The sequence below is a fragment of the Microtus oregoni genome, unplaced genomic scaffold, assembly GCF_018167655.1.
Source record: "Microtus oregoni isolate MIOR12 unplaced genomic scaffold, Mior012 000023F_ref0000262, whole genome shotgun sequence".
NCBI classification, from domain to species: Eukaryota; Metazoa; Chordata; class Mammalia; order Rodentia; family Cricetidae; genus Microtus; species Microtus oregoni.
Genome location: NW_024543082.1, coordinates 27458338 through 27485271, shown reverse-complemented (window position 1 = coordinate 27485271; position 26934 = coordinate 27458338). Strand labels below are relative to the sequence as shown.

At 39.7% G+C, this 26934-nt stretch overlaps 2 protein-coding genes across 5 annotated transcripts in view; one reads left to right on the top strand and one right to left on the bottom strand.

Annotated features, from left to right (window-relative positions):
• The first annotated feature begins 274 nt into the window (after positions 1-274).
• Positions 275-26934, top strand: part of Cmss1 (cms1 ribosomal small subunit homolog) — a 292416-nt gene continuing 265756 nt past the window's right edge. For both annotated transcript variants that reach the window (XM_041673014.1, XM_041673013.1), the window contains exon 1: positions 275-462. In XM_041673014.1, coding sequence (XP_041528948.1) covers positions 402-462 — 61 coding nt within the window. In that variant the 5' untranslated portion in view covers positions 275-401. The remainder of the gene's footprint in view (positions 463-26934) is intronic.
• The window catches only part of Filip1l (filamin A interacting protein 1 like), an 85475-nt gene continuing 66184 nt past the window's right edge, over positions 7644-26934 (bottom strand). Inside the window, exons 4-5 of one of the 3 annotated variants that reach the window (XM_041673011.1) lie at positions 22394-25166; positions 7644-7835 (exon numbers count right to left, since the gene is read on the bottom strand). In XM_041673011.1, the coding sequence (XP_041528945.1) occupies positions 7644-7835; positions 22394-25166 (2965 nt within the window). Of the gene's footprint in view, positions 7836-21500; positions 25167-26934 lie in introns of those variants that run through there. The other 2 variants (XM_041673010.1, XM_041673009.1) reach the window with 2 other exon arrangements.

The following is a 26934-nucleotide window of genomic DNA, read 5'->3' as shown; positions in this document are numbered from 1 at the left end:
GAAATTTAGCAGAGAAAAAAAGTCCTTAGCATCAGTTCTTACACTTTCGACACAGCCTTTTCCGCCATAATTCAAAACAAAACCCTTAAACATATTTTCAAAAACTATCAAAACAGATGCTAAACTTCTGGCTCTGTGTCTTGGCTAGTTTCTATCATTTGGGAAATTTACTCTGTGAGTCTAGACGGATCTTGAGCACGCGAACCTGTGTGGAAACGGCGGCACCCCCGGCTTCCGCAGCTGGAGGGCGTGGTGCATGTGACGTCATCACCACTGGGCGCAGGCGACGGCGTTCTGTGGCTCTCCGCGTGCGGTGTCGCTGTCGCCGGCTCTGAGGCAGAGCGGATCTCAGCAGCCGGCTTGTTTCAGCTGGTTGTCAGCTCGCGTCGGGTCCCGCGGAGATGGCAGACGATCTGGGAGACTTGTGGTGGGAGAACCAGCCGGCCGCCGCCAGCAGCCCAGGTACCCGCTCGCCCGCCCGCCTCCCACGTTGCTCCGCGCCGGGTCCTCGCCTCAGCCCCCTGCCCGCGCGTGGCAGTCGCCGTGGTCCGCCCGGAGGAGGGGCGCGGAACTGAGGGAGCACCCGGCACCGCTGGGATAAGGGAGGGAGAGCCTGTCCTACGTGAAATTAGAGGGACCCAGTGTGGAGGGGTCCCTTCCCAAGCTCTCACTTTCATTTACTTGTCTTTTTTCCTTGAAACTACGTAAAATGTTTTTGTACAAAGAGGCAGTGTGGCGTAGGGGTCATCAGTAATTACTGAACTAGGTTCAGGCAGTGGAATTCAAATCAGATACTCCGCTGTCACTGACAACACATTCCCTCTTTCCTCATCTGTAGAAAGAGTAATGCTAATGTCTTTTCAAAAATTGTTATGAAGATGATTTAAAGCTGTACAGCTCAGTACAATGCTTGCTGCATAGTATATGCCCACAATATTAATATAATGTGTTCTTTATAACATGTAGTTTGAGGCAACAGGGGGCTTAAATAAAGGTCATCTTTTTGAATTCTGCTGTTTTACAAATACGGAATGTGACCTAAAAATATTCATTAGCAAATTTACTTAGCTAGTTGGTGTCAGAAACAAAACTATTTTCCAAAGCGTTTAATTAACACGGCTCTAACAATTTTTCTTACCCTTCTGGAAGTAGTAGGCATTTTATTTAAAAGTCAAGTCGTATTAAGTAACAAGGCCCCAGAGTGGCTTTGAATATTTCAAGTCCTATAAGGTTTAACATGCAGTGATTCCTGTTTTTGTTGCTGTCTCCGGTCACCCTCCAAGGTTACAAGGTCTGTCTCTGTATTTTGAGGATAACATCAAAGTTAGATATCCATTTACCTTGACCTCAGAACCATCACATGATAAACACTGGTGGGGTTGACAAGTTGAGGAGATTTCTCAGGGTGAAACAGAAAGTTACAGCATGGATTCTGTGATTGAAGAGAAAAAGCCAAGTCAGTCCAGTGGAGTATGGGAGTCTGGATCCCAGGTTTGAGACTGGACTGAAGATGTAGAATAGCAGGCACCAAAGTACAGTGAGAAGCTAACCGTAATGTAAAGTTGAATAAAAATAGCTTGTTCGTAGGAATGCACAGCACTGTCCCTACACCTTTTGAAGAGTGTTTTTCCTGTGATTCAGCAGCACATTTTGAGTCTTTGGTGCCACCTCTCACCATATACGTCACAAGAAAATGAAAATGGTAATGTTCAGAAATGTCAGGAGTCAGTGGGCAGTAATGCCGCTTTTCATTTGTTCCCTGGCCGTGCTGAAGCATGCATATGGTGGTTCTGTTGAACTTGCCTATATTGGGTTTCATGGTTTAAGTTGATGAGGACAACTGACCAGGTCTCTCTTACTGTGTGCTAAATCCTTTCCATTTCCTTCCTTCCCTTTTTGAGATGGAGCTTTCCTTATGTAGTCCATACTAGCCTTAAACTCTTTTTTTTCTTTTTGGTTTTTTTCGAGACAGGGTTTCTCTTTAGCTTTGGTGCCTGTCCCTGGAACTAGCTCTTGTAGACCAGGCTGGTCTCGAACTCACAGAGATCCACCTGCCTCTGCCCCCGAGTGCTAGGATTAAAGGCGTGCGCCACCACCGCCCGGACCCTAGCCTTAAACTCTTAATTCTCCTGTCTCAGCCTACTTATTATGTCATGTATTGTTGTGGTCGCTTTATGAATGCTAGCTGATTGTTTGACCTCCTCAAGTCTGCCAAGAAGTAGTTACTGTCTTCCTTATTTTATGCTTGATGAAACAGAAGTACTGAGATGTGAAATGATTAGCGTGGGACTCTTGTTGAGTGAGGTAGCTCTTGTTCATATTCAGATGATCTGAAATCAGTCTATGCACTTATATTTTTTGTGGTAATTATTCTTATGATCAAAGGTAAGAATCTCTAAGTAAACAATCCGTTATTGATTTTTAAAGGTACATAATTTGTATGCATTATGCATATTGTTATCGAACTGTGTCTGTTGACTCTGTCTGATTTCATTCAGACTGTTTTGCCTGTATACCTTGAGAAACATCTTTTTGTCAGTAAAGGAGATGTAATCCCCATAGGCGATTTATACTCAAATCTCAAACAGCTCGATGGCTTCTGAAGAATTTGTTATTTTATATGAATGCCAAGTGTAAGTGATGTAAATCTGCCTTGTCTCCACACTTCCATATTTCAGTTCCCACAACCCATCAGTTTCACAAAAGCTTTTGTGATGTGTTTGTTCCCTTAATGATCCTACATCTCCAGGTCCTGTTGTGTCTCCTTCCAGAAGTTACCCCAAATCTTTCTTTGCATTTTCCCCATTGATGTATATACTGTTGCTCTAATTTGTATTAACCCACTGTGGTAAGTTCAAAATAGAGAGACTCCAGCACCATTATTTGTTCCTTAGATACCAGAGAAGTCAGATCAGAAAACTGGGTAAAGCCCCAAAAGCGTTCTCAGCCACAGTAAATCTCATTGCCATGGCTAGTTTTTTCACTCTTGACAGTGGCTCGGCAACACTAGCCATCCCTTTATGGCCAACAGACTCCATTCCTTTTGTCTCAGGCCCTTGAGGTGGCTGTACCACGCTGCCCTCCAATTTTAGTGACTAGCTCTTAACATAGGAAGTCAGTTCAGACGTCACCTCCCTGAGAAGCAGCTCCTGTTTAGCCTAGATCAGCGTTGTGGGTGCTCTTCTGATTGGCAGGTCCTTTAGCACTGTCTGTTGTTTGTCTTGTTAAATCACTGTCTTCTGGCACTGGAAGGTAGCTCCATGTGAGCCTAACTTGGCTTTCCCCCATCCTTTATAGCCATATCTTACCTAAAGACCTTACACCGCTGAAGATGCTCGATTACATGGAAGACTTGCCAAAATCCTGTGCCCTACAATAGTGCCTTAACTATCCTTCATTAAATTTGTTTTACTATTTTTTAAGCCAGGATTTTTCTATGTAGCCCAGATTGCTGGCCTGAAATTTCCCCGCCTTGGCCTCTTGAATGCTAGGGTTAGAAGTACTCACTTCCGTGCTCACCTGGATTTAGTGTTATAAATTGCGGAAAGGGGACCATAAATAGACTCCTGCTTTGTAAATGAGACTGTAATTTATGCAGAGGACAGCCTCTGTAACCTAGAGTGAACGGAGTGATTCTTGGTTAGTGATTGCTGACAAGAGCATTGTGGGTATTCTTCAAACTATGTTGCTTTATGGATGCAAAATTTCTTCTGGAATGATTTGGTGGGGGAACACAGGATCTCTGAATAGCTAAGATTGTTTGTCTTCTTATTTACCTTTTTTTCTTCCCAAAGTTAGACTTTTACAGTATAATTCAATGTGTAGGTATCGTACATATTGTGAAACATTGTCTGAGCTATGCGATCAGGTTTGGGACGTTTCGTGTAGATGTTGGCATCACTCATAGAGAACAGCTTCAGAGCACGATGTTTTCAAGATTATTTATTGATGTCAGCTCTACAAATAACACGACAGAATGAATGTTTGAGGATGCATTTTTAAACACAAGAGGAAGTAAAGAAAAAGAGGCTACATTTTCAGTCATGTTCTGTCCTTGAAAACTGCTAGATGGACAGTCAAACAGCCTAGGAGACTTTATAGAATCCGCACAGTTCTCACAAACACTAAACTGAATGATTCTTGACAACAGCTTATGAAAGTTTGAAAGTACAGATGTGCAAATCTTTCTCCAAATCATACATACATACATTTCCTGATACAATTTTGCTAGGAATCCATGAGTTTCATAAAAAATACCCTTCATAAATGTAGAAGGCCTTTCATTTCCTCTTTTGTGTTTAACAATGATACATAACATTATTCAGTACTACAAATCCTTAGAGGTTTTGTATTGGTTTTGACTTTGTTTTGAGAAAGGTTCTCACTATCTAGCCCAGGTTGGCCTTGAACTGGAAATCCCACTGCTTTGAACTAGGCTTTGTTGCTCTAGCTTGTCCATTGCTGGTATTATAGCGTGTGCCACTCTGCCCTGCCTTTGACCTGTTCTTGACCTAATGATCTAATGATCTGCCATTGAATACTTAGATGGTATGCAGTTTTCTCAACGTTTCATGAATATCTTGAAATGTAATTTTCTCATTTTCACCAGCTTTCATAGAATGCTAGATTGAATTCTTGAATTGCAAGTGTTACTTTGAGAAATTAGATTAGGGTAGAGTGGTTAAGTGTTCTGTTCCTGGGTTTCTTGCTAAAGTAGTTCGGACTAGCCCTGTGGTTAGCTAACTTTTTTTTTGTATGTATTTGTTTATGTAGTAGGAATCTACTACAAATGCTAAGTTTTTACAGATCCAATCATCATTTTTAAACTACTCAGCCTTGATGTTTTAGTGTAAGAGTAGACAATATGAAAACAAATGAGTGTAACTGTGTTCTAATAAAACTTCATAAGCAATGAAATTTGAGTATTATGTAATTTTCTTGTCATAAAATAGTCTTGTTTTGATTTCTTTCAGCATTTATAATTATCACAGTTATTCTTAGCCTGCCTGTCAAATGCGGTGAGATAGTAGAATTTTAGCCTACACAGCTTGAATATGTTGCTTCCATCCTAGGGTATTATATATTCTCTGGAAGGAATTTAAATTATATCCCAGACAAAACTGGGTTTTATTAGTTACCCTAGGATTCAGTCCACAGTTCTGTTAGATACTAGACCAGTTACATTCTGATTAAAAGTATTCATGATTTCAAAAAGTGAGACTAGTAACCCAGAGATCACCAAAGAAGAGTAAACAAAAGACAAGTAGGACTCTTGACATAAAGCTGGCATTTTTTTTTAAGGAGTTTCGTTATTTTTATTCACTTGGATTTTTATCTGTTTTTAAAAATTTAATCACACTCTAAAATTATAGGACATTCTCTTTCTGGAATTTCACAAATTCTGACAATCTCACATATGTACATGGTGTGTTTTGTCTGTTTTCACCCTTGTTACCTCTCAGTCCCTTTCATTCCTGTTAAACGCATTCTTCCTAGGGAGCCCCCCCCACTTCCATGTAGGATAGCTTCTCTTAGGTACTCTTCATCCCCCCCCCCCTTCATAATGGGCACATTTCTTTTGCAGGGTTATGCTGGGGTGACAGGATTCTTTATTTCACTTGCTTTATATGTCAAACACTATGTTGTAGAAATTCAAGTCAAATTCAGTTCTTAGTTGCATTGCATATTATGTCTTAGATACTGCTTGGAGTAAGCCTGTGTTGTGATTGGTAATTCTTTGGTTAAAATGGAACATTTTGTGATACTTTTGTCTTAATGAGAGTACTTGATTACCATTTCAAGGTGGATTACTGCTGATGATCATAGAAATGTCCATAATTATTTTAGATTTTTTTCTTTTTGCTACTTTGAACAGTATCTTGCATTATTTTTTTTCCTCACTCATGAATTTATGTCATCTAGACATAAAGCATACTTGAGAAAGTCCCAGCAGGGGGAGAAAACAAGGTTAAAACCTTCAATATACAAACAACATTTTATGTTTCTTTTTGAGATTTAACTTTCCTGGACACTTTGTTTTTCTGAGACTGTTGGTAGTATATATGATTTTTCCTGTTGAAATTTTCAATTTTATTTTATTCTTATATGTGTGGGTGTTTTGCCTTCGTGTATGTTTGCTCACCGTGTGTGCAGTGTCCATGGAGGCCAGAAAGTTGTGTCAGAATTCCCTGTAACTGGAAGTGTAGATAGTTGTGAGCTGCTCTGTGGAAGCTGGGAATCCTGGAAGAGCAACCAGTGTTCATAATTGGTTGCTCCCTATTTTTCGTGTGTGTGTTGCTGGGAGTTGAACCTGTGGCCTTGTACATGCTAGACAAGTGTTCTCTCTACCAGAGCTGTAGCCTCAGCATTTTTTTTTTTTTGGAGACACTATAACAGCTCAGGCTGTCCTCACACTCATGATCCTTTCTCTCTCTCTCTCTCTCTCTCTCTCTCTCTCTCTCTCTCTTTTTTGATTTTTCCAGACAGGGTTTCTCCGTAGCTTTTGGTTCCTGTTCTGGAACTAGCTCTTGTAGACCAGGCTGGCCTCAAACTCACAGAGATCCGCCTGCCTCTGCCTCCCGAGTGCTGGGATTAAAGGCGTGCGCCACCACCGCCCGGCTATGATCCTTTCTCTTCTGCCTCCTGATTCTGCTCCAGAGCGGTAGGAGTATGAGATGGTACCCAGGCATAACTATTTTCCCATCCCTATCATACTTCACTGCTGTCTCTTAAGCCTCGTTTCTCACTTGTGTCTTGTGTGAATGGCCTTTCTCTAGCTCATTCCTCATCTTGAATTTACTTGAGATGTATTAAATGCCTGTCTTTTCTCAGCATGCTGCTGTGTACACTATGTGTGTCTTGCTTTTGGCATCAGAATTTCCTGATCTTCATTCATAGGCTCTTTTCTATTCACTTATGGCTTGCCTTTAACTTGGACTTCTCTTTCTGTCTGGTAACTCATTATCCTCCCCACAGTCTTCCTCTACCACTTGCTTGATGCTGTACACCATTTCTCTTGAGCTTGCATAGCTCAGTACTGCCCAACTCCCTCCTTTTCCTCCTCCTATTCCTTCCTCTCTTTTCCCCATTTCCCTCTCTTCATTAAGTGGCCCCTGGGTGTATGCATTGAAATAGGTTGGCCATATGAGTACGGGGAATGGCAGTTCCTTGGCTTCTGCTCTGGGGCTCATTGTAGAAAGCTAGCTGATGTGTAGTCCTCGGTCAGGAGGATTTCTTCCAGGCCCATGCCTCCAGTGTTCCCTGATGGGTCATAGAAATCAGTGGCACCCCCAAGCCCTGAGGCTTTGTGAAGGCATGAAATCTGTTTAGTCAAAAATGCCTCATCTTAGAAATGTCATGGTGCCCGTGTCCACACTGAACTAGAATTACTCCTTTCTCTTGATTCAGTGACACAGTCTTGAATGAGATTTTTTTTTAAAAAAAAGCAAAAATCCATTTGGAAATTTGTCATGCACTGCTTCTTTGAGCATGCTCTTTCGCAGGTCCATCAACCTGTGAGCCGTAGGTCAGTTGGCTTCTTCACCATTTCTTGGAGAGATGGCCATTCCTCTCTGGCCTTCAGTGATTGTAGCTTCCCAGATGCTTCTGGAGATGAATCTTCCTAGACAGTACATAGGTATGACTTACCTTTTCCCTTCTATGTGGAGGAATGTGTTAGCAGTGACAGTTTTTATGATGTGTAATTTCTCACAGCCATTTTGGTGACTAGGCTTAGCCATAGGTCCCAGGGTTATTTTGCAGGAAAGTCTACTGATGCCTGTAGATTTGGGTTTGGGGATCCTTGTTGGAATTTTCTGCTTGCATACTCCTTTGATCTTGAATCAAACAACAGCAGCAACAACAAAGATAAAAGGTAGTTATTATATGATTTATATGATTGGAAGAAAATTGTCATTTTTCAAGGCATGTAGTTAGTTTGGAGGTTTGACTCTGAAAGCACAAGGTTCTGGGAATCTAGTTTGATGGGAAAATATTTTAGGAAAATGTTTGTGCAAACTCCTTTTGTATATGTGCTTTAATGATAGTGGTGAACACAGAGGAAGACCAGTTCTTGCTAATCAGTGTTGGGGGAAATAAACAAGAGAAGTGTCCAAAACTATTGTCAGAGAGCTCTGAGATCTCCAGAGGACATTTCATATTCACTGCATCTGAGATCTTCAGGAGGAAAGCAGCATTTGACTGGGCCCTCAAGGAACTGCTGTAGGCTATGAGGTGAGGGAATGCTGTTGTTAATGTTCTTTCTTGAGTCAGGAAAACATCCAACCCAGTTTAGAAATGGAGTGCTTCAAATTAGGTTGCATATGAGAGGCGGGATGGGAATGTAGATTGCTGCCACATAGAGAAAACGCCTCATTCATCATAGGGACATGTGTGGAAGAGAGTGGCTTGAAGTGGGAGATGGGACAAATTGCCGAGTAGAGTTGTCTACTGTTTGCTATTGGTGGAGGCCGAATGTGAAAAGAGTCACATAACCTGAGTGATCACACAGTAGGTTAGCAGAGTTAAATAGATTGCTAAGAACTATTAGATTTTAACTTTTTAAAGGGAAAAAAATGCTTCCTTAGAGAATGAGAATATTTAAGAGTACTTGCTGGCACTCAGGAGGCAGAGGCTGGTGGATCTGAGTTCAAGGCCAGCCTGTGTATCAAGTACTATGTGACTTAGCCATTTTTTTGGCGAGCTTTTCTAGGAGAAACTAAAATAATGGTAAAGGTAGTTAAGGTAGTTGTTTTAGCATTAATTAGAATGAAAAAAGTGTATATAGACAACTTTTTTTTTTCTTTTGGTTTTCTGAGATAGAGTTTCTCTGTGTAACAGTTTTGGCTGGCCTGGAACTCACTGAGATCAGCCTGCCTCTGACTCTCAAGTGCTGGGATTAAAGGCAAGCAGCACCACTGCCCAACTAGAAAACAATTCTTAATAGTATGAGGGTATGGTATGAATTAATGAAAAATACTGTGCTGTTATTGCATAGTGATGCTTTTGAAGTTACAGGGAAATGCTTCCACAGAAATGTTAAGAAACTGAATTTAAAAATTAAAACATGCATATTAAATACTTATATATGATATAAGAGAAAGAACTACAGATTGACTGTCCCTGGGGATCACAAATATTTTGAATGTCTGAACTTTGGGGGCTTATTTACATATCCACAATGAGATCCACATCTAAACACAGAAGCCATTGTTTCAGTTGTACATTACTCTGCACATAGAATGGCTGTAGCTTTATACACTATTTTTACTGTAACAGTGTTTTAACCACTACATGTCATGTGAGGTCAGATGCTTATGACACTGTAGTGACACTAGAAAGTTAGGTTTATAGCATGTTCAATTCCAAATTCGGGGCACTCAGCCTGTAGATGAATAGGAGTCCATGATATTAGTGGTCTGCTGAGGTTGGTGGTATTGTAAGTGTTCTTTGTTAGCCTCAACATTTTCTACAAGATCATACAATTAAAAGATGCTATAGTAAGCTGTCAAGAGATGAAAAATGAAAATTCTCAGTGATGAGGGCATTTCTGTGAATATCATCTACATCATTGAACCGCAAACAACAAAAGCTACAGTTGAAACCCGTTTCACCCTTTCCAGAAGAGGTTTTTGTGATGCCCTTAACTTTTTCAAGAATTATAGGACTTTTCCAATTTAGTGTTTAAAGTTCGTGATGTGGGCCTATTTAAACCGTTGTGTGGGTGTGTGGGAAGCCACGCTTTTAATAAATTCTCAAGGGTGATTGGCTCTGATGTACGTGGTCAGCTTGCCATACTTAGAGAACCTCTGCTGAGGCTGAGGCTCTTTTAGATGGAAACCTTTTCTTTCACAGTGAACTCTCACCTGCAAGGTAGGGAAAATTTGGCACTATGAAGTTTTAGCACGGCTTGACAGTGGTTCACTTGGTAGGATGTTTGTGGTTGAAGTACCTGGCCTACCCAGATGCTATGTCAGAGCTGAAGATGCTTGTCTGGGAGTTGGGTCAGGGCAGGTGTGTTTTATGAACACCACAGGCCTCTGTCCCCACCTGACAGCCAGCGCAGTAGTGGTGGAGCTTATAAGCAACACTGCTAAGGTAACTTGAAGAAAATTGCCTGAGGTGTTGAGAATTCACAGGCTCCAAAGTTCACAAATTGGGCTTTAGTGTCACCACAAACTTTTTACCTCTAGGTGGCAGCAAAGACTAATTATTTTTTAGGACAGCCTTAGCTGCCATTCCCCCAATTGTGTTGGGCAGAGGATAAGGGAATGATGCTGGTTTTTCTTTCTTTCTTTCTTTCTTTCTTTCTTTCTTTCTTTCTTTCTTTCTTTCCCCCTCCCTCCCTCCTTCCCTTCCTTCCTTCCTTTCTTTTTTTTCCAAGTATGAAATTCATACTTGGACTCGTTTCTGTAAATGAAGTACAGAGCTATAAAATGTGTCATCTCTTGGATCATTTTTATAGAATGTTATGTTAAAAAGCTCCAAGAAAGTTTCTTTCCAAATTTGGAGCGCATATTGCAAGAGAGACTCTTGCTTTGTGGCTCTTTTAAGACCACACAGTGACTGTTCTACTCAAAAGCTCCTGGGTTCCTTCAGAAAGCACATGTCTGGGAGGGGATTAAGCAAGTTGGAAAGTTCATTCATAGGAGAAAAATGGTTTTGTTTTCATTTTTTAAAATTTATTTTATCTTTAGTTCAACCTGAAGGGTGCTGCTATTCAGAACAGAAAACAAGCGTGAAGAATGATGGGTTCACGGAACAAAAGCCCTATCTAGAAAACAATAGGGGAAAAAAGTGTATTTGTGAGGTAAATTCATTAAGTTCTCAGAGTTTTACCTTGTTTTGTCCATTGGTTTCTAAAAAGAAACTCGGCATGCTCTAGGACTCTGTTTGCCACAGGTCACTTAGATGGCAATGAGAATCTCCATGACCAAAAGAAGTGCAGGTGCTTGTGACATTTTCAGTTTTGATCAGTCTAAGCCTCTAGCCACTTTCCTTATGAATCATGTGTTGTTTTCTGTGATTGAAAACAAGCCTCAGAAGACACAGCAGAGCATTGGACGATGAGGGAGCTAGCACATTCTGCATAGACAGCTGCAATCGTGATGTTTCTTTTTCTCACAAGGAAATTAGTGTTTACATGCTTTGGACATTTTGGTGATGTATTAGCATCATATTGTTTGAGAAGGCAGTGTTTTTTCAGTAGCAGGCTTGGTTCCAGAACTGCAAAAGGCCTTTAATCATGCCCTTTGCTCTAGATACTGAGGAGACTTCTAAAGACTTCAGCTCTGACTTATCCTTGAGAAGTGGGAGGTGAATTCGGAGCTTCCTGACTCCTTTGCCACCCAGCTGTGGTATGCTTGGTCAAGGTTGTGTTTTTCAAGGTGACAGTTTTTTGTTGTTGTTTTAAGTTTCTTTTCATTTAATTGTGTTTAATACCTAAATGGGTGTGCAGTGCAGAAGAGATCCTAATAGATGTAGTGATGAAAGAGGAAATGCTGAGCCAGGAAACAGCCCCTTGAAATAGGACTACTTTCATTTCTTTTGTCTTTTTTATTGTTTGGCAAATCACCACTAATTTGTGGGTGGGGGGAACAGTGGAAATAACAGATAATAAATCTGGCAAATAGCCCAAATTTTCATATGTTGTTTTGGCTTCTTATCTCTTGATTTTCTCAGAACTTTTCCATTATTTAATGAAACATTACTCCTTACAGTTTTAGTTTTATATGGCAAGAGGCCCTTCACAGGGAGACATTATAGCTTCATTTTCTCATTCCCACTGGCCTCCCGTGAAAGGACACTTGGCTCTAACTTACTGCCTGCCCCAGCACTATGCTGTATTGGAGACTGTCCACTTTCTGAGTGAGGATTCAAGTGTACCTTTGTTCTCTAATGTAATGCACGTTTTGGTTGTACCTAGTCCCTCACGATTTCTTTTTGTTGTAATTACATGTAGGTACAAGGGTTATTCCAAGAATAAACGTTGAAATATAGTTTTCAAACCACTCCTAACCCAAATGCTCACATTTTGTGTAAACATAACACTGCATCTAGAAATGATGGTAAAAAGATACACTAACCTGAACAGCTGTCTTCATTGCTTATGCTGTTAGTCATTTACTTCTTTCTTTGGTCTCTGCTTTATTCTTTCTTTATTTCTTTTAAATTTTATTTTATTTTTATTTTTGTTTGAGACAGAATTTCACTGTTGTAGCTCGGATTGGCCTGGAAATTAATATGTAGATGGGGATGTTTTCAAATTCACAGAGATCCCCCTACCTCTGTCGCCCAAATTCTGGGATTAAGGTATTCTATCACCAACTTCTTTTTTTTTTTTTTGTTGGGTTTGCTGAGACTAGAGTTCTAGACCTGAGGAATTCTAGGTGATTCTGCACAAACTGGGCAATAACTGTGTGTTGTGGAAACATGGATGTGTTTGAGAAAGCAAAAGCTGTTTCTTGCATTTGAGGTGACATTATAGGAAGAGGTACCCTATGACAGGGCAAAAATAAATGCTGTGCTGAAGCTACAGTGTTTTAGAAGAGTTCCTGGAAATCCACAGGCAGACTGGAAAATAGCGGGCGGTATATCAAAGACTAGAAAGAGAATATGAGGAGCAAAGGAAGAAGGGCGGTCCAGTCCTGGAAACAGGTGCAGGCTGAGAAGGCCAGACTGTCTGAAGGAAGAGAGATAGCACCATTATCCTGAGCGTGAAGAGTGTGGTGAGTATCAGAGGCAGAGGAAGTGCACAAGGAGGCCAGCCCTGGTAGGAGGTTGGAGCAGCCATTTTCTGGGTGTTGATGTAAGTGTTGTTATTTGATGCAAGGCCAGGCAATTGCAGTGACCTGAAATCTGGGGTGAAAATTAATTTAGAAAGATGAGGGTTATATACAGTCCAAATATGCTGAAGTACCACCTGTGCTGAGGTCTGGATTAAGGAGCTGGTAGCACAGATAGGAAATATGGTAGGCAGAGAAGGAAATAGGGAGAATAGCAAACTGGATAGGGAGCCCTGGGAAGAGAGGTTTCCAGGTCATCAGCCTGGATGATGAGGAAGAAGCAGGACAGGGGGCAGTGTAAGTGATGTGTCTGTGTGTGTGTAACTGTTTAGTAGCATTGAAATTTTGGAGATGTTAATAGAGAACCCTGGTAGAGAAAAAAAAATCATCATTCGTTGTCTAGGCAGAATACTACTTCTGCATCCCTTTCATAGAATTAGAAATGAATTTTTAAGAGGCCTTTCTTATGTCTGAATCTTTCTACAAGGCTACAAAACTATTGATAATGAACTAGTACTGAGAAGACCTCCTTTGAAAAAAAAAAGCATTTCTTCCAATTACATGATTGGCCTGCAGGAAAGGAAATCCTGCCCTCTTTGCCGATGACCTTTCTGGCCACCTTAGCCATTGTGTCTGGACAAGCAGACAGATTACATAAACTTGCACTCTGGAGAGATTTGCCACTTCTTGGCACTAAAGTGCAGTAATGACAGGATATCCCCCTCTGTGCAGATTTCCTTCCTCATTGGCAGTCTGAGAAGATTTGGAATGTGGCCATAGTTGATAGGTTTCACCAAAAAAAAAAAAGAAAGAAAGAAAGAATAAAAGAAAAAAGAAAGATACAAAAACAAATCTCACTGGTAATCATTCATTGTTTTTCCTACTGTTTTCATTGCTTTCTTTGAAGCTAAAATAAGAAATCACAGAAGCAGTCAAAATTTTTCAAATTCTCTGTAATGGATCTTATTATTATTATAATCAGAGAAGAATATATATGAAATATGGGCTGCTTATGAATGTTACTCTGAGAAATGTCCTCAACGTGATTGTGTATGACTTTCTCCCTTACTCCCTAAAGGAGAAGCCTGTTGTGGCTCTGTTAACAGTGTTTAGTTAACTTCTCTTCAGATTAAAGCCCACTAGTGTATTTGGTTTTAGATGATACAAGCAATTGCTACAATATATTTGGGCAAAACGTCATCAAAAGTCAAAACAGAAAAAGAAGTAGCTTGTTCTTTTCTCCACTTCCCCCTTTTTAAAAAGAGAGGAAACAAGCCCACCAATAGGAAGGAATTCTTGAGGAATATTTTGAATTGTTTAGAGGGTGGTTGTATTGAATTTTTTTGTCTGTTTGTTTTGTTTTTCAAGATAGAGTTTCTCTGTAGCTTTGGAGCCTGTCCTGGAACTAGCTCTTGTAGACCAGGCTGATCTTGAACTCACAGAAATCCACCTGCCTTTGCCTCTTAAGTGCTGGGATTAAAGGTGTGCGCCATCGCCCCCCGGGTGGTTGTATTGAAAAGGGCTTTATATGCTTTTAATTGTTATGAGGGAACACATGGGAGGGCAATTTGAAGACTTTGATTTGAAGTGGCAGTTTTGATATGGATACCTTCTTTGCTTATATTTATTATAACCCTGAATTAGAAACAGAATTTAACACTGATCAAATTGAATCCTAACATTTCCCCTGACTGGAAAAGTGGACAGTTTTTTTTTTCCTTATGGGAGCATCAGTTTTTCCTTAATAATATTATATTGCTTAAAAAGTAATTTCCTAATTTATTTCATACAAACTAGGAAAAATTTCTAGGCTTTTGAAAAGTCAGGGTCCTTATTTAGTGTAGATTATGTTAATGATTCTTGTCTTTATGAACTAGACTGTGAACCCTGATGGACTTTCCCAAAGGAAGTAATTATCTGGACTATTGAGACAGTCATTATCTTCTAAATTTCAGTGTTCTTGGTTGTAATGCTTCTCTCGAATCATAGTCACTCACTTCTGATGCTTTTTTGCTTGTCCCCATTGAAGATTATATAATTTAGTTATTTAATAATTATATTAGCTATATAATTCTATCACGTAATGAGTTGATGATTATATTAATTCTCCACACACATTGATGGCCCATCCAAAGCCCATTCTTCATGCTTGGTGCTTGTGTGTTTTGCTTGCAGAATCATATGTTAGGGGAGAGTGGACTCTGCAGCCCTGGTTTGCTCTGAGAACTATCTCTTGATGATGAGAACATGAAAGGTTATTTGGGTCTTTGCTTGCTTCATAGAAAATGTTGTCCTTCCCAAACCTGTCATTGTGCGGGTCTTGGCCTTTTCACATTTAGGATCTATTGACCTAACAGTAGCTATAGAATTGAGAAAATGTTAGAGGGAAAACTAAGTCACTATTGGCTGTAGTGATCGTGGATGTTTATGAGAAGTGAGCTTTGGGCTAGATCTCTCTGGGTAGGTTCTGTTTCACTTGCTCAGAAATGTGACTGTTTAATCCATATAGAACAGTGGCGGGTGAGCCCTTCCTGTGTTCAAGGGTGCTCTGAGCATTCTTGGTTGAATGGCATATATCTGCGGCCGAACAGAGAGGTAGGTAATGTTAGGCAACTTGTCTTATCACCGTAGGTAGTAGACTGGTGTTTATATTGCTTCACCCTGCACTGAAGTAGTTTCTCGTGTTGCCATGAAAAGAGAATAGGACGATGAGAGAGGCCTGTCTTCGACAGGTCAGCTTTCTAATAGAAAACCTCGAAAGTCTGTTTTAATTTATCTCTAAAATTGACTAATAGTTTTAACAGAAGTGTTAAAATGAGGCTGTAGTTAAGGGGATTTCCCTGAGGTGGCTGACAAATGCGAGGGTTAGTCAAGAGTGCATCTCACGACAGTTTCTTAAGTGTAAAGCCCGTTGTTCTGAGGAGATGCAGACAGACTTGTTAATGCTGCCACATGAACAGTGTTTATTCGTTATCAAATTATTAAAATACTCAGAGGTGTTAGCCCCTTATCTCAGTGGATTCTAAGGATTCTTTAGGTGCCTTTTGGGATGCTTGCTTCTGATGTACTGGATCATACAGAAGTACTTTAGTTCTCAGGGTCCCTCAGTGAGAAAGGAAAGGGCTTGGTGTTTAAATAAAAATCAATTTAACAGGATTTCAGTTTTGTGAACTTTATTAGCAAGGCACTAGTCTTTCTTGTGTTTGCTTCACTGGATCCTAAGGTAAATGTAGTGCTTTGTTTTGGTTCTTCGGAGTGCACTCTTAAGTGTGTATTCTGGGCCCAAAAAGTGCCATAGAGATACATTGGGGATCTGGGATTTGAGAAAGAGACAGAGCTTGTTGGTGTCAGAACCTTCTGCCCAAGTTCACTTAAAGATCAGGAATCGATACTTTGCTAGTTATGAAACTGGGAATATTTCTACCTAATAAAATAGTTGCTTTTATTGAGCTTTCCTTTCTAATAAAAAGAAAACCTGGAGAATAAAGCCTGCTTTCTATTTTAGCCTCTAGAGGGCAAAATAGTCTCGTTTCCTGGAACAGGTGTAAAATAAGAGTTGAGGGAATACTTGCCAGTAGCAATACAAAAATTTCTATAGCTGTGAAATTCCAACTTCAGACTGCAAACCAAGCAGAGGATTTGTTAGAAGTAGCTTAGATGTATTTCCTTCTAGAGATCCTGGTTTGATAGCACTGGGGGAACTTAGTGTTGGCATAAGGGGAATCACATATGGATGTCTTGGTTTAACTTGTTTACACGTGGATCATAAGACTGTTTGCTGTGGTTGGAAAGTAGTACGGTGGCAGAATGCTTGTCTTGAATTTAGGAGGCCCTGGGTTTAATAGCCAATACCACCAAAAGAAAAAAGAATGTGGTTTTGCCCAATTATATTTTCTCTTGCCATTTCTTCTTTGGATGTCATGACCATGTACCTCATGTCTACAGCCATGGCGCTGTAAAAGAGAATTATGGGGACCTTCCAAGTAGAATTCCTATAGTCCTGATATCATTTTGCACAGGCATAGGCTAAGCATCCCTAATTTGAAAACTTGAAATCTGAAGTGCTCCAAAACACAAATCCCTTGAGCACTTACGTGACACTCCAAGTGAAAAACTTCATACTATACAACTTAATTTTGTGTATAAAATTATCTTAAAATACTGTATAAAATCTTTAGGTTAAATATCTATGTGTGTGAAACATAAAAGAATCTCATGTTTTGACTTTGGTTCCATCTCCAAGATATCTTATGTGTGTTTTGAATATTCTTAGGGAAAAAAATCAAATAGGGGGCTGGAGAGATGGCTCAGAGGTTAAGAGCATTGCCTGCTCTTCCAAAGGTCCTGAGTTCAATTCCCAGCAACCACATGGTGGCTCACAACCATCTGTATGGGGTCTGGTGCCCTCTTCTGGCCTGCAGGCATACACACAGACAGAATATCGTATAATAAATAAATAAACAAATAAATAAATAAATAAATAAAAAAGAAAAAAATCAAATAAAAAATCTGAAACACTTCTAAACATTTCTGATGGTTTTACGCCCTATATAGGAATCCTATTATATATGTAAAGATGCATTCCTTATAATGTGATGTCCTTCTAGCAAAGATGGTAATGTTATTTTGAGGGTTTTTTTGTTGTTGTTGTTTGTTTTTTGAGGCAGGGTTTCTACTAGTTCTTGTAGACCAGGCTGGCCTTGAACTCACAGAGATCCGCCTACCTCTGCCTCCTGATTGTTAAGATTAAAGGTGTGCACCACTACTGTCCAGCTTGGTAATGTTATTTTTATCCATAAAGAACAGTGGCATCATTGGGAAAGTTTCTGCCTTTGCTTGCTTTTGTTTCATTGGATTTTTTGTTTGTTTGATTGATTGAGACAACGTCTTGCTATGCAGCCCTAGCTGTCCTGGAACCCCTGCCTCAGTCTCCTGAGTGCTTGGGTGGTCTCACCAGTCGACTCAGTGTATTTAGCTTGCCATTACTTGCCCCTGATCCTACAACAAAAACTACTAGCTAAGACTCCTATGGATTTTAAATGGAAAAAAGAACTTGCTGAACTACTGAAATATGTGGCAGAATTCTACAGTTCAAAAAGATAATGAAATAATGGGACTTTGAGTAAGATGAAATTTGGTTTTGAAGCAGGGACTCAGACCAATGAAAGAAAGTAGGAGCTTCTCAGATAGATATATGTAAAGCTTGGGGCTGAGGAGACGACGCAGTTATGAGCACTGCATGCCCATATCCACACAGAGACACGGGTACACACAACATTAAGAAAATGATCATCAAAATCAAAAAGAACAATCTTTAGACAGCCCCTCATGGGACAGTGCATCCCTCTGTCTCCACATATTTCATATGAAGCTTTTCCAGCATCACTTCCTTTAATCTCCTTGGTTTGGGGGCATGTCTAAGTAAATGAATGAAAGAAAATTATGTAATCTCACTTCTAAACTCTGTCTTCCTCTCTCCTTTTGCACACAAATGTATGTCTATCACAGATACATACAGTGTTTAAGAAACTTAAAATTAAAGCCAAGGATTCATTCTATCTATCTATCTATCTATCTATCTATCTATCTATCATGTTATAGAATCCTTTAACTTTAGATAGCAAGTAGTGACATTTCTAATAAACTGCATTTGGTTTACTAATGAGAAGCTACCAAAGTTAGTTTTGATGTGTTAGTTATTTCATTCTCCTAAAAGAGAGAATCCTTAGAGTTTCTGCAAATTTGTAGTCAAGGATTAACCACCCAGGAGGCCTGTTTATAGTTGAGATCAGCAACAGATGATAAAATGATGATTTGCGCATTGTAATTGTAGAGCACATAGGGCTTTTGTTATCGCAAAGAATTGCTGTGGATCACATAAAAATTAAAAAAAGAAAAGGAATCCTTGTGTCTAGTTGGGCTGATGGCCATCTAGAACTTCCAAACTCTTACTAGTTACAGTATGCCAAGAGTGGTTCCCCCTCCCCGGATTGCTTAGGTCGTTCACATGGATGATGAGAAGAACCCCCTGTTGGTCCTCTCTGTGTCCTTCCCCAGTGCTTTGAAAATTAGTGTTCTGTCTATGCCTTTATGTAACAAAACCAGAAAGACTGTTCTTGAATTCTTCCTAGTTTCTGTTTATAATCTGTGTTTAGTTGATTGATACCCTTCAGAGATCACATGTGCCTCTCTGGTTTAGTGGCTATACAAGGAGCTCTTGTAGCTCTCTCTTTACATTGTCTTCTTTGAGGACTGCAGTGATCTGTGTAGTTTCTTTTAGAGTTCTAGCCCAGCTTGACTTAAAAATAGCTTTGAAAACAGTTAGACCATCATGTATTTTGTAATACAGTTGGGTCTCTGCCGATTCCCAAGACAAATGTGTTTAAACAGAAGCTTTCTCATTCATCATCAGCCTCAGCTTTCATCCACATTTACTTAATGATGATGCAAGCCCACAGCCGTGATGTTGCAGTCCATCACCATGGAAGTGTTTCTGTCAACAGATCCTTGCTTTGCAAAATAAAATTGATTTTACAGGGGAAAGGAAGCTACCTTTTACTGTTGAAAGATCTTCTCAGTGTGCCTGAATGTCTAGATGAACTTCATTTAAAATCAGGAACTGGCAATAAAATTGAGTACACTAAATTAACAGTTAAGAGTGTGGAAAGTAAATGGAAAGGGGAAAGTGATGATTAGCTGCTTTGAAGTCATCCTTTTAGAATGTCACTTGGGAACTAGGTTTGTAATTTAAAATGTTCCTTTAAAGGCTATATTCTCCGCTCAGAGATGTGGAGCATTCTCAAGGGCTACTAGGAGTTAGGTGTCACAGTGTCTATTGGGGGCCATGTAAGAGGACCAACAGGCAGCATTAGAACTCCTGGAACATGACTTGATGTTTGGCAAAGACTCACTCGAGTGAGCCTTGGAGAGGCAAAGCCCCAAGGACTATATGTCCTGAGGACCTCATGCTGTTATTGAGCATAGCTCTGATTGTTGCCTTTCTGGTCACCACATCCCTCATAATCTGTGGGTTGTATGAAAGCTTTCAGGGGGGTTTATTGCCCCTCACTGGGCAGTGTTACAGGTACTTAAAATAATAGTGATTGACTTTTTCCAAGCTTTGTAATGATTCTACCACCACTCTTAAAAAGAATTTACACATGTAGAATTGTTAGTAAGGTTAGGTTAAGATGTTATTGTTAATGGCTTTGAGTTAGAAAATCTTGGGGAACAGTTTAAAGTTTAGAAAGGCACATAGTTGAGTGAGGGACTCAGAGGTCAAAAAATAAGAATGATGATAGCCTGGCGATCGTTGTCTAACATATCTTTCTTGCTAGAATGGATTGGTAATCAAAGGTGATGAATAATTCCTTGTACTCATTTCTGCCTTCAGCTTCCTGATATAAAAACTGATAATAAGTGGGTATGTATGTACCTTGAGTATTTAAAGTAGAACTAACTGGTGGTTTTTCATATATAAATGTTTAGGACGAGGCAGAAATCCTTAATAAATAAATAATTTTAAAAAATAAAAAAAATAAAAAAAAAGAAAAACCAAAAAAAAATGTTTAGATTTCTTTTAAGATTTTTCTTTATAAGATTATCTTTTGAGATAAATAATAAAGTGATCCTTTCTTTGCTAAATGCAGTCTGCCAGCAAAAGAACTAACTGAGAAAAATACCTTGCTTGCTTATACTTTGTTAATCTATAACAAGTTGCTTGGACATAAATGTATGTGAATTCTTGGTACAATTGGTTTTTCATGTGAAATATGTAAAATATTTAATCATGTAAGGGATATGGAAATCATGCTTTTTTAACTTGTATTTGTTGTAATCATTGACTTAAAAAATAGAATGTATCCACATTGTAATTTTTATACTACTTGAAAGATTTTGCTGGGGTATATAAACCATAAAGAAAAAAGTAAAGTTAGTTAGAAGGAAGACATCAAGAGAGACAGAAGGGAAACATCTGAGTAGAAGAACAGAACAGAAAAAAAATAGAGTAGAACAAATAACAGAATAATAAAATGAAGAACGAAACTTTGGCCCTTAGAAAAATCCTCGTGTATCTGTTTGTCTGTCCAGTAGTCACCTGCTCTGCGTCTCCTCTTCATTTCCTCTAAGCTGCTGAAGGCTTGCCATTCATCAGCACTCAGGTGGGATCCTAACATGTTTGAGATGTATGTGTGTGTTTCCCTCTTTTGCCAGCCCCAGGGAGTTAAGTTTTGCCCCATTTGCTGCCCCCAGAGAGTTAAGTTTTACTCCCTCAGATAGAAAAGCCAATTTGAGTGATTAGTTCACTGACTCCATGAACTAATCCTCAACGAATCCTTGAACTGACCCCTTCAGTCCCCAGGCTGCTGAAGTCTGGTCCTCAGAGCAGCCATAGTCTAGGAGGCTTGGCTAAGTTTCTTCACGTATGCTAGGAATGGCATAACACCCACAGAAGAAATCACAGTATCACATGGCCTCTGCTGCCATGCAGCATGATTATTTTTTAAAAGGCCTTAAAAACTTGTGCTCCTAACTATCTGCAGCTTTTATTTGCTTCTTGAGAGGATTTTCAGAAATATAAATTGTATGTTTCTGATTGTAGCCTTACTCACAAGCAGGGTAGGGCAGCACCCACATTAAGTAATCCAAACTGTTTTGGGAACCAAATAACACAGAACAAGAATGACACTTTTGTTTTGAAGCAGAGTGCTCAGAAGTTTATGTCATAGTGGCTGACTCCAGATTTAGAAGTAATATATGCTTTATGGGAATTACAGTCTGTTGGAGAAATGTAGTCAATCCTTGATAGTCAAGGTAACCTTGTATTTCCAAATGTGCTTTCTGGCTTCCTGTCACATTCCCAAGCTTTTAACATTAGCTTATATATGTACTCACTAATAACAAATTATTTAATATTACTTTATCCTGTTATCTGTAAACATTTACTGACTTCCTAATAGCCCTCCGTTGAGCACCAGGAATATTAAGATACATTTCAAGAATGGCATTAAGCTTGCCATAATTATTTTGGTTCATTTTAAGTCGTGGAGATAAAATTTTTATTTATTTGAACCACTCTTGCCTTCTCTAATATGTGACAAGAACTATATATTGACAAATATGTTCTGCTTGTTTTTTTTAAGGAGAATTAATGGGCATTATAAGCAGAAAATAAAATGATGTCGTACATGCAGATATATAACAAAATGATCAAATGGAAATTCAGCAAGCAATGACAAAAGTAACAAACTATTTACTGTTTTATCATGTTAAGTAATTCACCAAGACAAGTTGCAGTCAAATTAAAGTGAGTTATGGAAAATGAAATACATAAAGATGTATTTATACAAGTGCAGACTAAATATTTTCCATACAGGTATGTAAATGAAAAGATATACAGTAAGTGCACACTCCACTCGGTGACTATGCAGGCAACACGTAGTTAGTTCCAGCTACTCTTGTATAGTCCATGCACAAATCTTCCCAAAGTACATGTTTAGTCATTCTTTTAGGGAATTTGAAGGGACGATTAAAAAAGGACTGAGTTCCTTGCAAGAGTATCAGTATGAACTAGATGAGGGTGAGGGTGGTCAGTTATATATATTACTTACTGTAATTTGTGATTGTCGAGGAAGAGGTGTGGCTGTTGGTGTAATAGTAATACTGCTGGTGACTTTATTGGTTGTTTTGTTTAGTGCCCCATTAGTTAAGCCTTGAGTTCTGTTATCCTGCAGGGGTGCTGAGGGGCTGGCAGGTCTCACGGGGCTGGCGACAGCTTGCATGTAAGGACTTCCTAAGTGAATGTGGATTTTATTATCCTCAGTAGTTATCACACTTGAACTGTTACTGTTTGAACGTTGAAACTGCCATGATGACTGCCGGTCTGGGGAGACTCTGAAAATTGCGTGCTTGGCAGTGATTTCTATTGGCTCTGGGGAGCGACCCTGCTCAGGAGAACTGGCCGAACCAGCCATAGCCAAAACCTGAATAGGTGACATTGTCCGTTCTGGAGTTACAGAACCACAGGACTCTGGGGTCTGTGCTCTGGCAAAGGTTGCCATGGTAACTGGGGGCATACTTTGCTCCAAGTTCACAAGACTTTCTGTAGAGGTTTTGGACTTCACTGGTGATATGGAGGCATTTTGGAGAATGGTAATCCTTTGCTTTGGGGTGCCACAGTTTGGGATCACTGCTGTGCTGGTGTACGAGGGAGGACTCTCCGTGGTTGGACTTGTGATTTCAAGAGTGGCTGTATTTTGGGCATGGTCTGGAGTTACCTTTATGTGAAGAGGCTGCCCAGGAGTGTGACTTAGGACTAGATCTCCAGGTTGCACAAAGTTACCATTGGACTTAGTTTGTATTTTTCCATTCTGGGGGTGGCCCTCCTTGGATTTCATCCAAGGAATCCATAGTTTCCTGTTCATAGGAAGGGGAGTAGATGGATTGCATTTGAAGGACAGCACAGATTCCTCATTAGGGTCCTCATCTTGGTCCTCACTCTCCTCATATAACTGACCATTGATGACTGCTCGTTCTAGAGGAATGAGGCTCTTGTAGTCTGGTGGCTCGTTGTCTACTACTTCTGTTTGAACTTCTTTAGAAAATACTTGAGGGTCAGAGATTCTTCTTCCATTGAGATTAGGTCGGAGGCTCTTATTAAAATGCCGATACCTTTCTAACTCTTTAGTAAGGGTTTCAATCTCCCTTCCTAAATCTCTGTTCCTGTTTTCTTGTTGATTTAGTTTCTTTTGCAGGACTGAGTAGTCTCCCTGGAGGTGACATATTAGGTCCTCTGTTGCTATGTACTCATGCATTTTCTCTTTTAATGCATCCACTTCTCTTGACAGATGGCCCGACTTCGCCTCTTCTTCTTCGAGCCTCTTGAAAAGCCATTGCTCATGGCTGGATTCTGTCTTTTCTGCTAACTTGTACTTGGCAAGTTCCATTTTAACATGTTCCAGCTCTTCAGACAGAAATTGAGCCTTGTCCCTCTCGTTAGCATACTTCCGTTCTAAGGTCTCGTACTCATCTTCTGTTTTCATGAGGTCATCTTCAATGGCTTTCATATCCTTTAGCTTCAGCTTCAGCCTTTCCACTTCTTGAGAGAGCTCTTTAATCTTATTGTTTTCTTGGTGTAATGCTGTTGTGTACTTGCTGGAGTCTTGATTTAATTTGTTTTTTACAAAATCTTTCTCAATTGCTTCCAGTGATTGAAGCCTGTTTTTTAATATATTCACTTTGGACAATAGATCATGTCCTTTTTCTTCTTCTGCTTTGAGTTTATTTCTGAGATCATCTCTCTCCTTGGTTACACTGCACATCTTCTCTTCTGCATCAGTTTTGGACTTGAGTGCCCTTTTAGTTTCCTCGATTAACTTCTCAGTCACTGTTGTCACTTTACTTTGCTCTGCCTGGAGCTGAGAGGCAGTGGTTTGTAACTTAGCTTCAGTTTGCTTTAATTTTTCGCTCATTGTTTTGCGTTCATCTACAAGCATTACAGTTAATGTTTTCAGTTTAGTTAAATCATCCTTTAGGGTGAATTCTGTCTTTTCCAGCCGACTTTCAATGGCTTCTAGCTCTTTGATCCTGGTGTTTAAACTCTCCAGTTCTTCAGCCAGCTGCTTTGTGGTCATCTTTTCTTTTTCTAAATTGCATTTCAGAGAGTAGCATTCTTGTTTGCTTTTGTCTAAAGCATCTTCTAATTTTTCCAGAGCCGTAATCCTTTTACTAAGTTTTTCTACCTCTAGTGTGAAGTCTTTACTCTGTGCTGCCTCTTTCTCAAGCCTCTTATTGAGATCTCTGCACTGCTCCTCCATTTGTATGAGCTCTTCATCTTTCCCCTCCATATCCAGCACACGCTTCCTGAGTTCATCCACTTCGGCCATGATGCCAGTGTTTCCATATTCTCCCTTGTTGATCTTTTCTTTTATATCTTGCAGCTCCTCTTCGGCTTTTCTTAAAGACCTATTGGTCTCTTCTAACTCATCAATTTGTCGGCTGAGCGCCGCCAGCTTTTGTCGGAGTTGGTGATTTTGACTGTCCTCGTTGGTGAGCTTCGCCATAATTTTGTCTTGGTTCTGGTGAAATGCTGTGGTCTGTGTTTGCAGTTCTTTTTCTAGTCTGGTTGCTTTCTGCTCTTCTTCCTGAGCTCTGGCTTCAGCAAGGGCTAGTTTAGCATGTGTTTCCTTTGCCCTTGTGGTCAGGTCTTGGATTGTCTGTCTTTGAAGGGCAAGCTGAGCTGTAAGTCTTTGTTGTTCATCCACCACCATCAAAGCAAAAGACTTCAGCTTGGTCAGCTCTTCTTTCAGAGCCTTGATCCTCTTCTCCTTTTCTTGCACCTTCCTCTCCTGGGACTCAGTTTCTTGATCAATTAGCTTCTTTAATCTGAAATATACAAGAGCACATGAAGTTAGTGCTTTAGTAATTCTTCAGCTGTTATTAATTTAAAATAACTGTATCAGTTCATAGATAACATCCAGAGAAGTTTCTGAATACGATGAGGAAGGAGAATCTTTATTTTAAAGAAAAAATTGATACCTTGCCCCCCCCCCTTTAAAATCTGATTAGCATTGAAGTTCACTGGAAGCCTTAGAAGAGGACAGACTATAATGTTTGTTTTAAATTGTATGTGTAACATAATCAGTAACCTGAAGGCTTTAAAGATGGATACAGACTTGAGATTTCAGTTCGACTTGGTTTTAAAACTACACCTGCCCACACCAGCTAATTAGCCTACATAGTTCTTCCTCGTATTATCTTAGGGGCTTCTTGAGAAAGTGAGGCAATTCATCTAACATTATTGCCGTCCTGGCATTTGGTAAACATTTGATAAATGTTGCCATGGTGCTTTTTAAATTACTAATTCTTGTCCTGTATCAAGTGGCTTGCTTGAGCCATTGTGTATGTGATATATTACTAGTTACTGTTTAACGCCTTGGTTATTAGTTAAGATAGCATTTCATTCAGTTTGTCTAGAAGTTATAACAGCACAGATGGATCTCTTTGTGTATTAAAACTTTGGTTTGCACTAATAAGATAGTATCTTTGGAACCACTTCACCTGTGCCTTTATCTGCCTACTCATTTAAGAGTAGGCATTTAAGAGGGGGAACTAAGAGGCAACGGAGTTAAGGGTTGGAGCGCCATAATATAGGGAAGAACAAGGAGTTTGACAGCAAAGAGCTTGGTGATAAAAATCCAGGGCTAGGAATAGAGGAACTGTTAGCAGGAACATAGTAAATCCCTCTTAAATGACTATTTCAACATACTATTTTTTCTTTATTTAAAATTATCCTTCATAACAGGAGGATATTTTACATGCAGAATAAAAGGTCTGTTCCATGCACTTGGTTACCTCTGTAAAGAAGGTACAGTTTTAAACTTGTGAGTCTCTTAATTATACTGGGAACGGGCTAATTATAGAGGATGGAATTGCAGCTCTGCAGCACTGTGCAGAAACTAACAGAATGGAGTCCCTGAGAAGGACTCGGCTTGCTTCAGAATGTAAATATGTGCTTTCTAATCAATCTTGTAGAGTTCATAATGTGTTGATAAACCTGTTATCATCTATCCATCTAATTATGTATTGTTGAGTTGGGGTCTCCCTGTGCACCCAAGGCTGGCTTCTAACTTGTCCTCTTGAGGCTGGATTTGAACATGTGGTCCTTTTTGCCTCCTTTTGGATTATATTATTATTATTATGGTATTCCACCATGCCTGGCATAATAAATCTTTTTCTATTTGTTAGTTAATTAACCAATCTGTTGTCTCCTATCCTTGCACCAGAACACATAAAACTAAGAGTCTGAGAGAACATTTTTTTTTTTTTGGTTTTTTTCGAGACAGGGTTTCTCTGTGGTTTTGGAGCCTGTCCTGGAACTGGCTCTGTAGACCAGGCTGGTCTCGAACTCACAGAGATCCGCCTGCCTCTGCCTCCCAAGTGCTGGGATTAAAGGCGTGCTCCACCACCGCCCGGCTGAGAGAACATTTTTTAAAGAAACAAATTTGGGACAGTCTGGGGAATAAAGTCTTCTTTATGAGATCCTAATCTGTTCTCTCTGTAATTATACCACACAGGAAGGGAAAACCCCATAGTGTAAGAATTATTAAACTTTTGGAGGACAGAATCTCCTTTTAGTTTGTCCTGTTTTGAG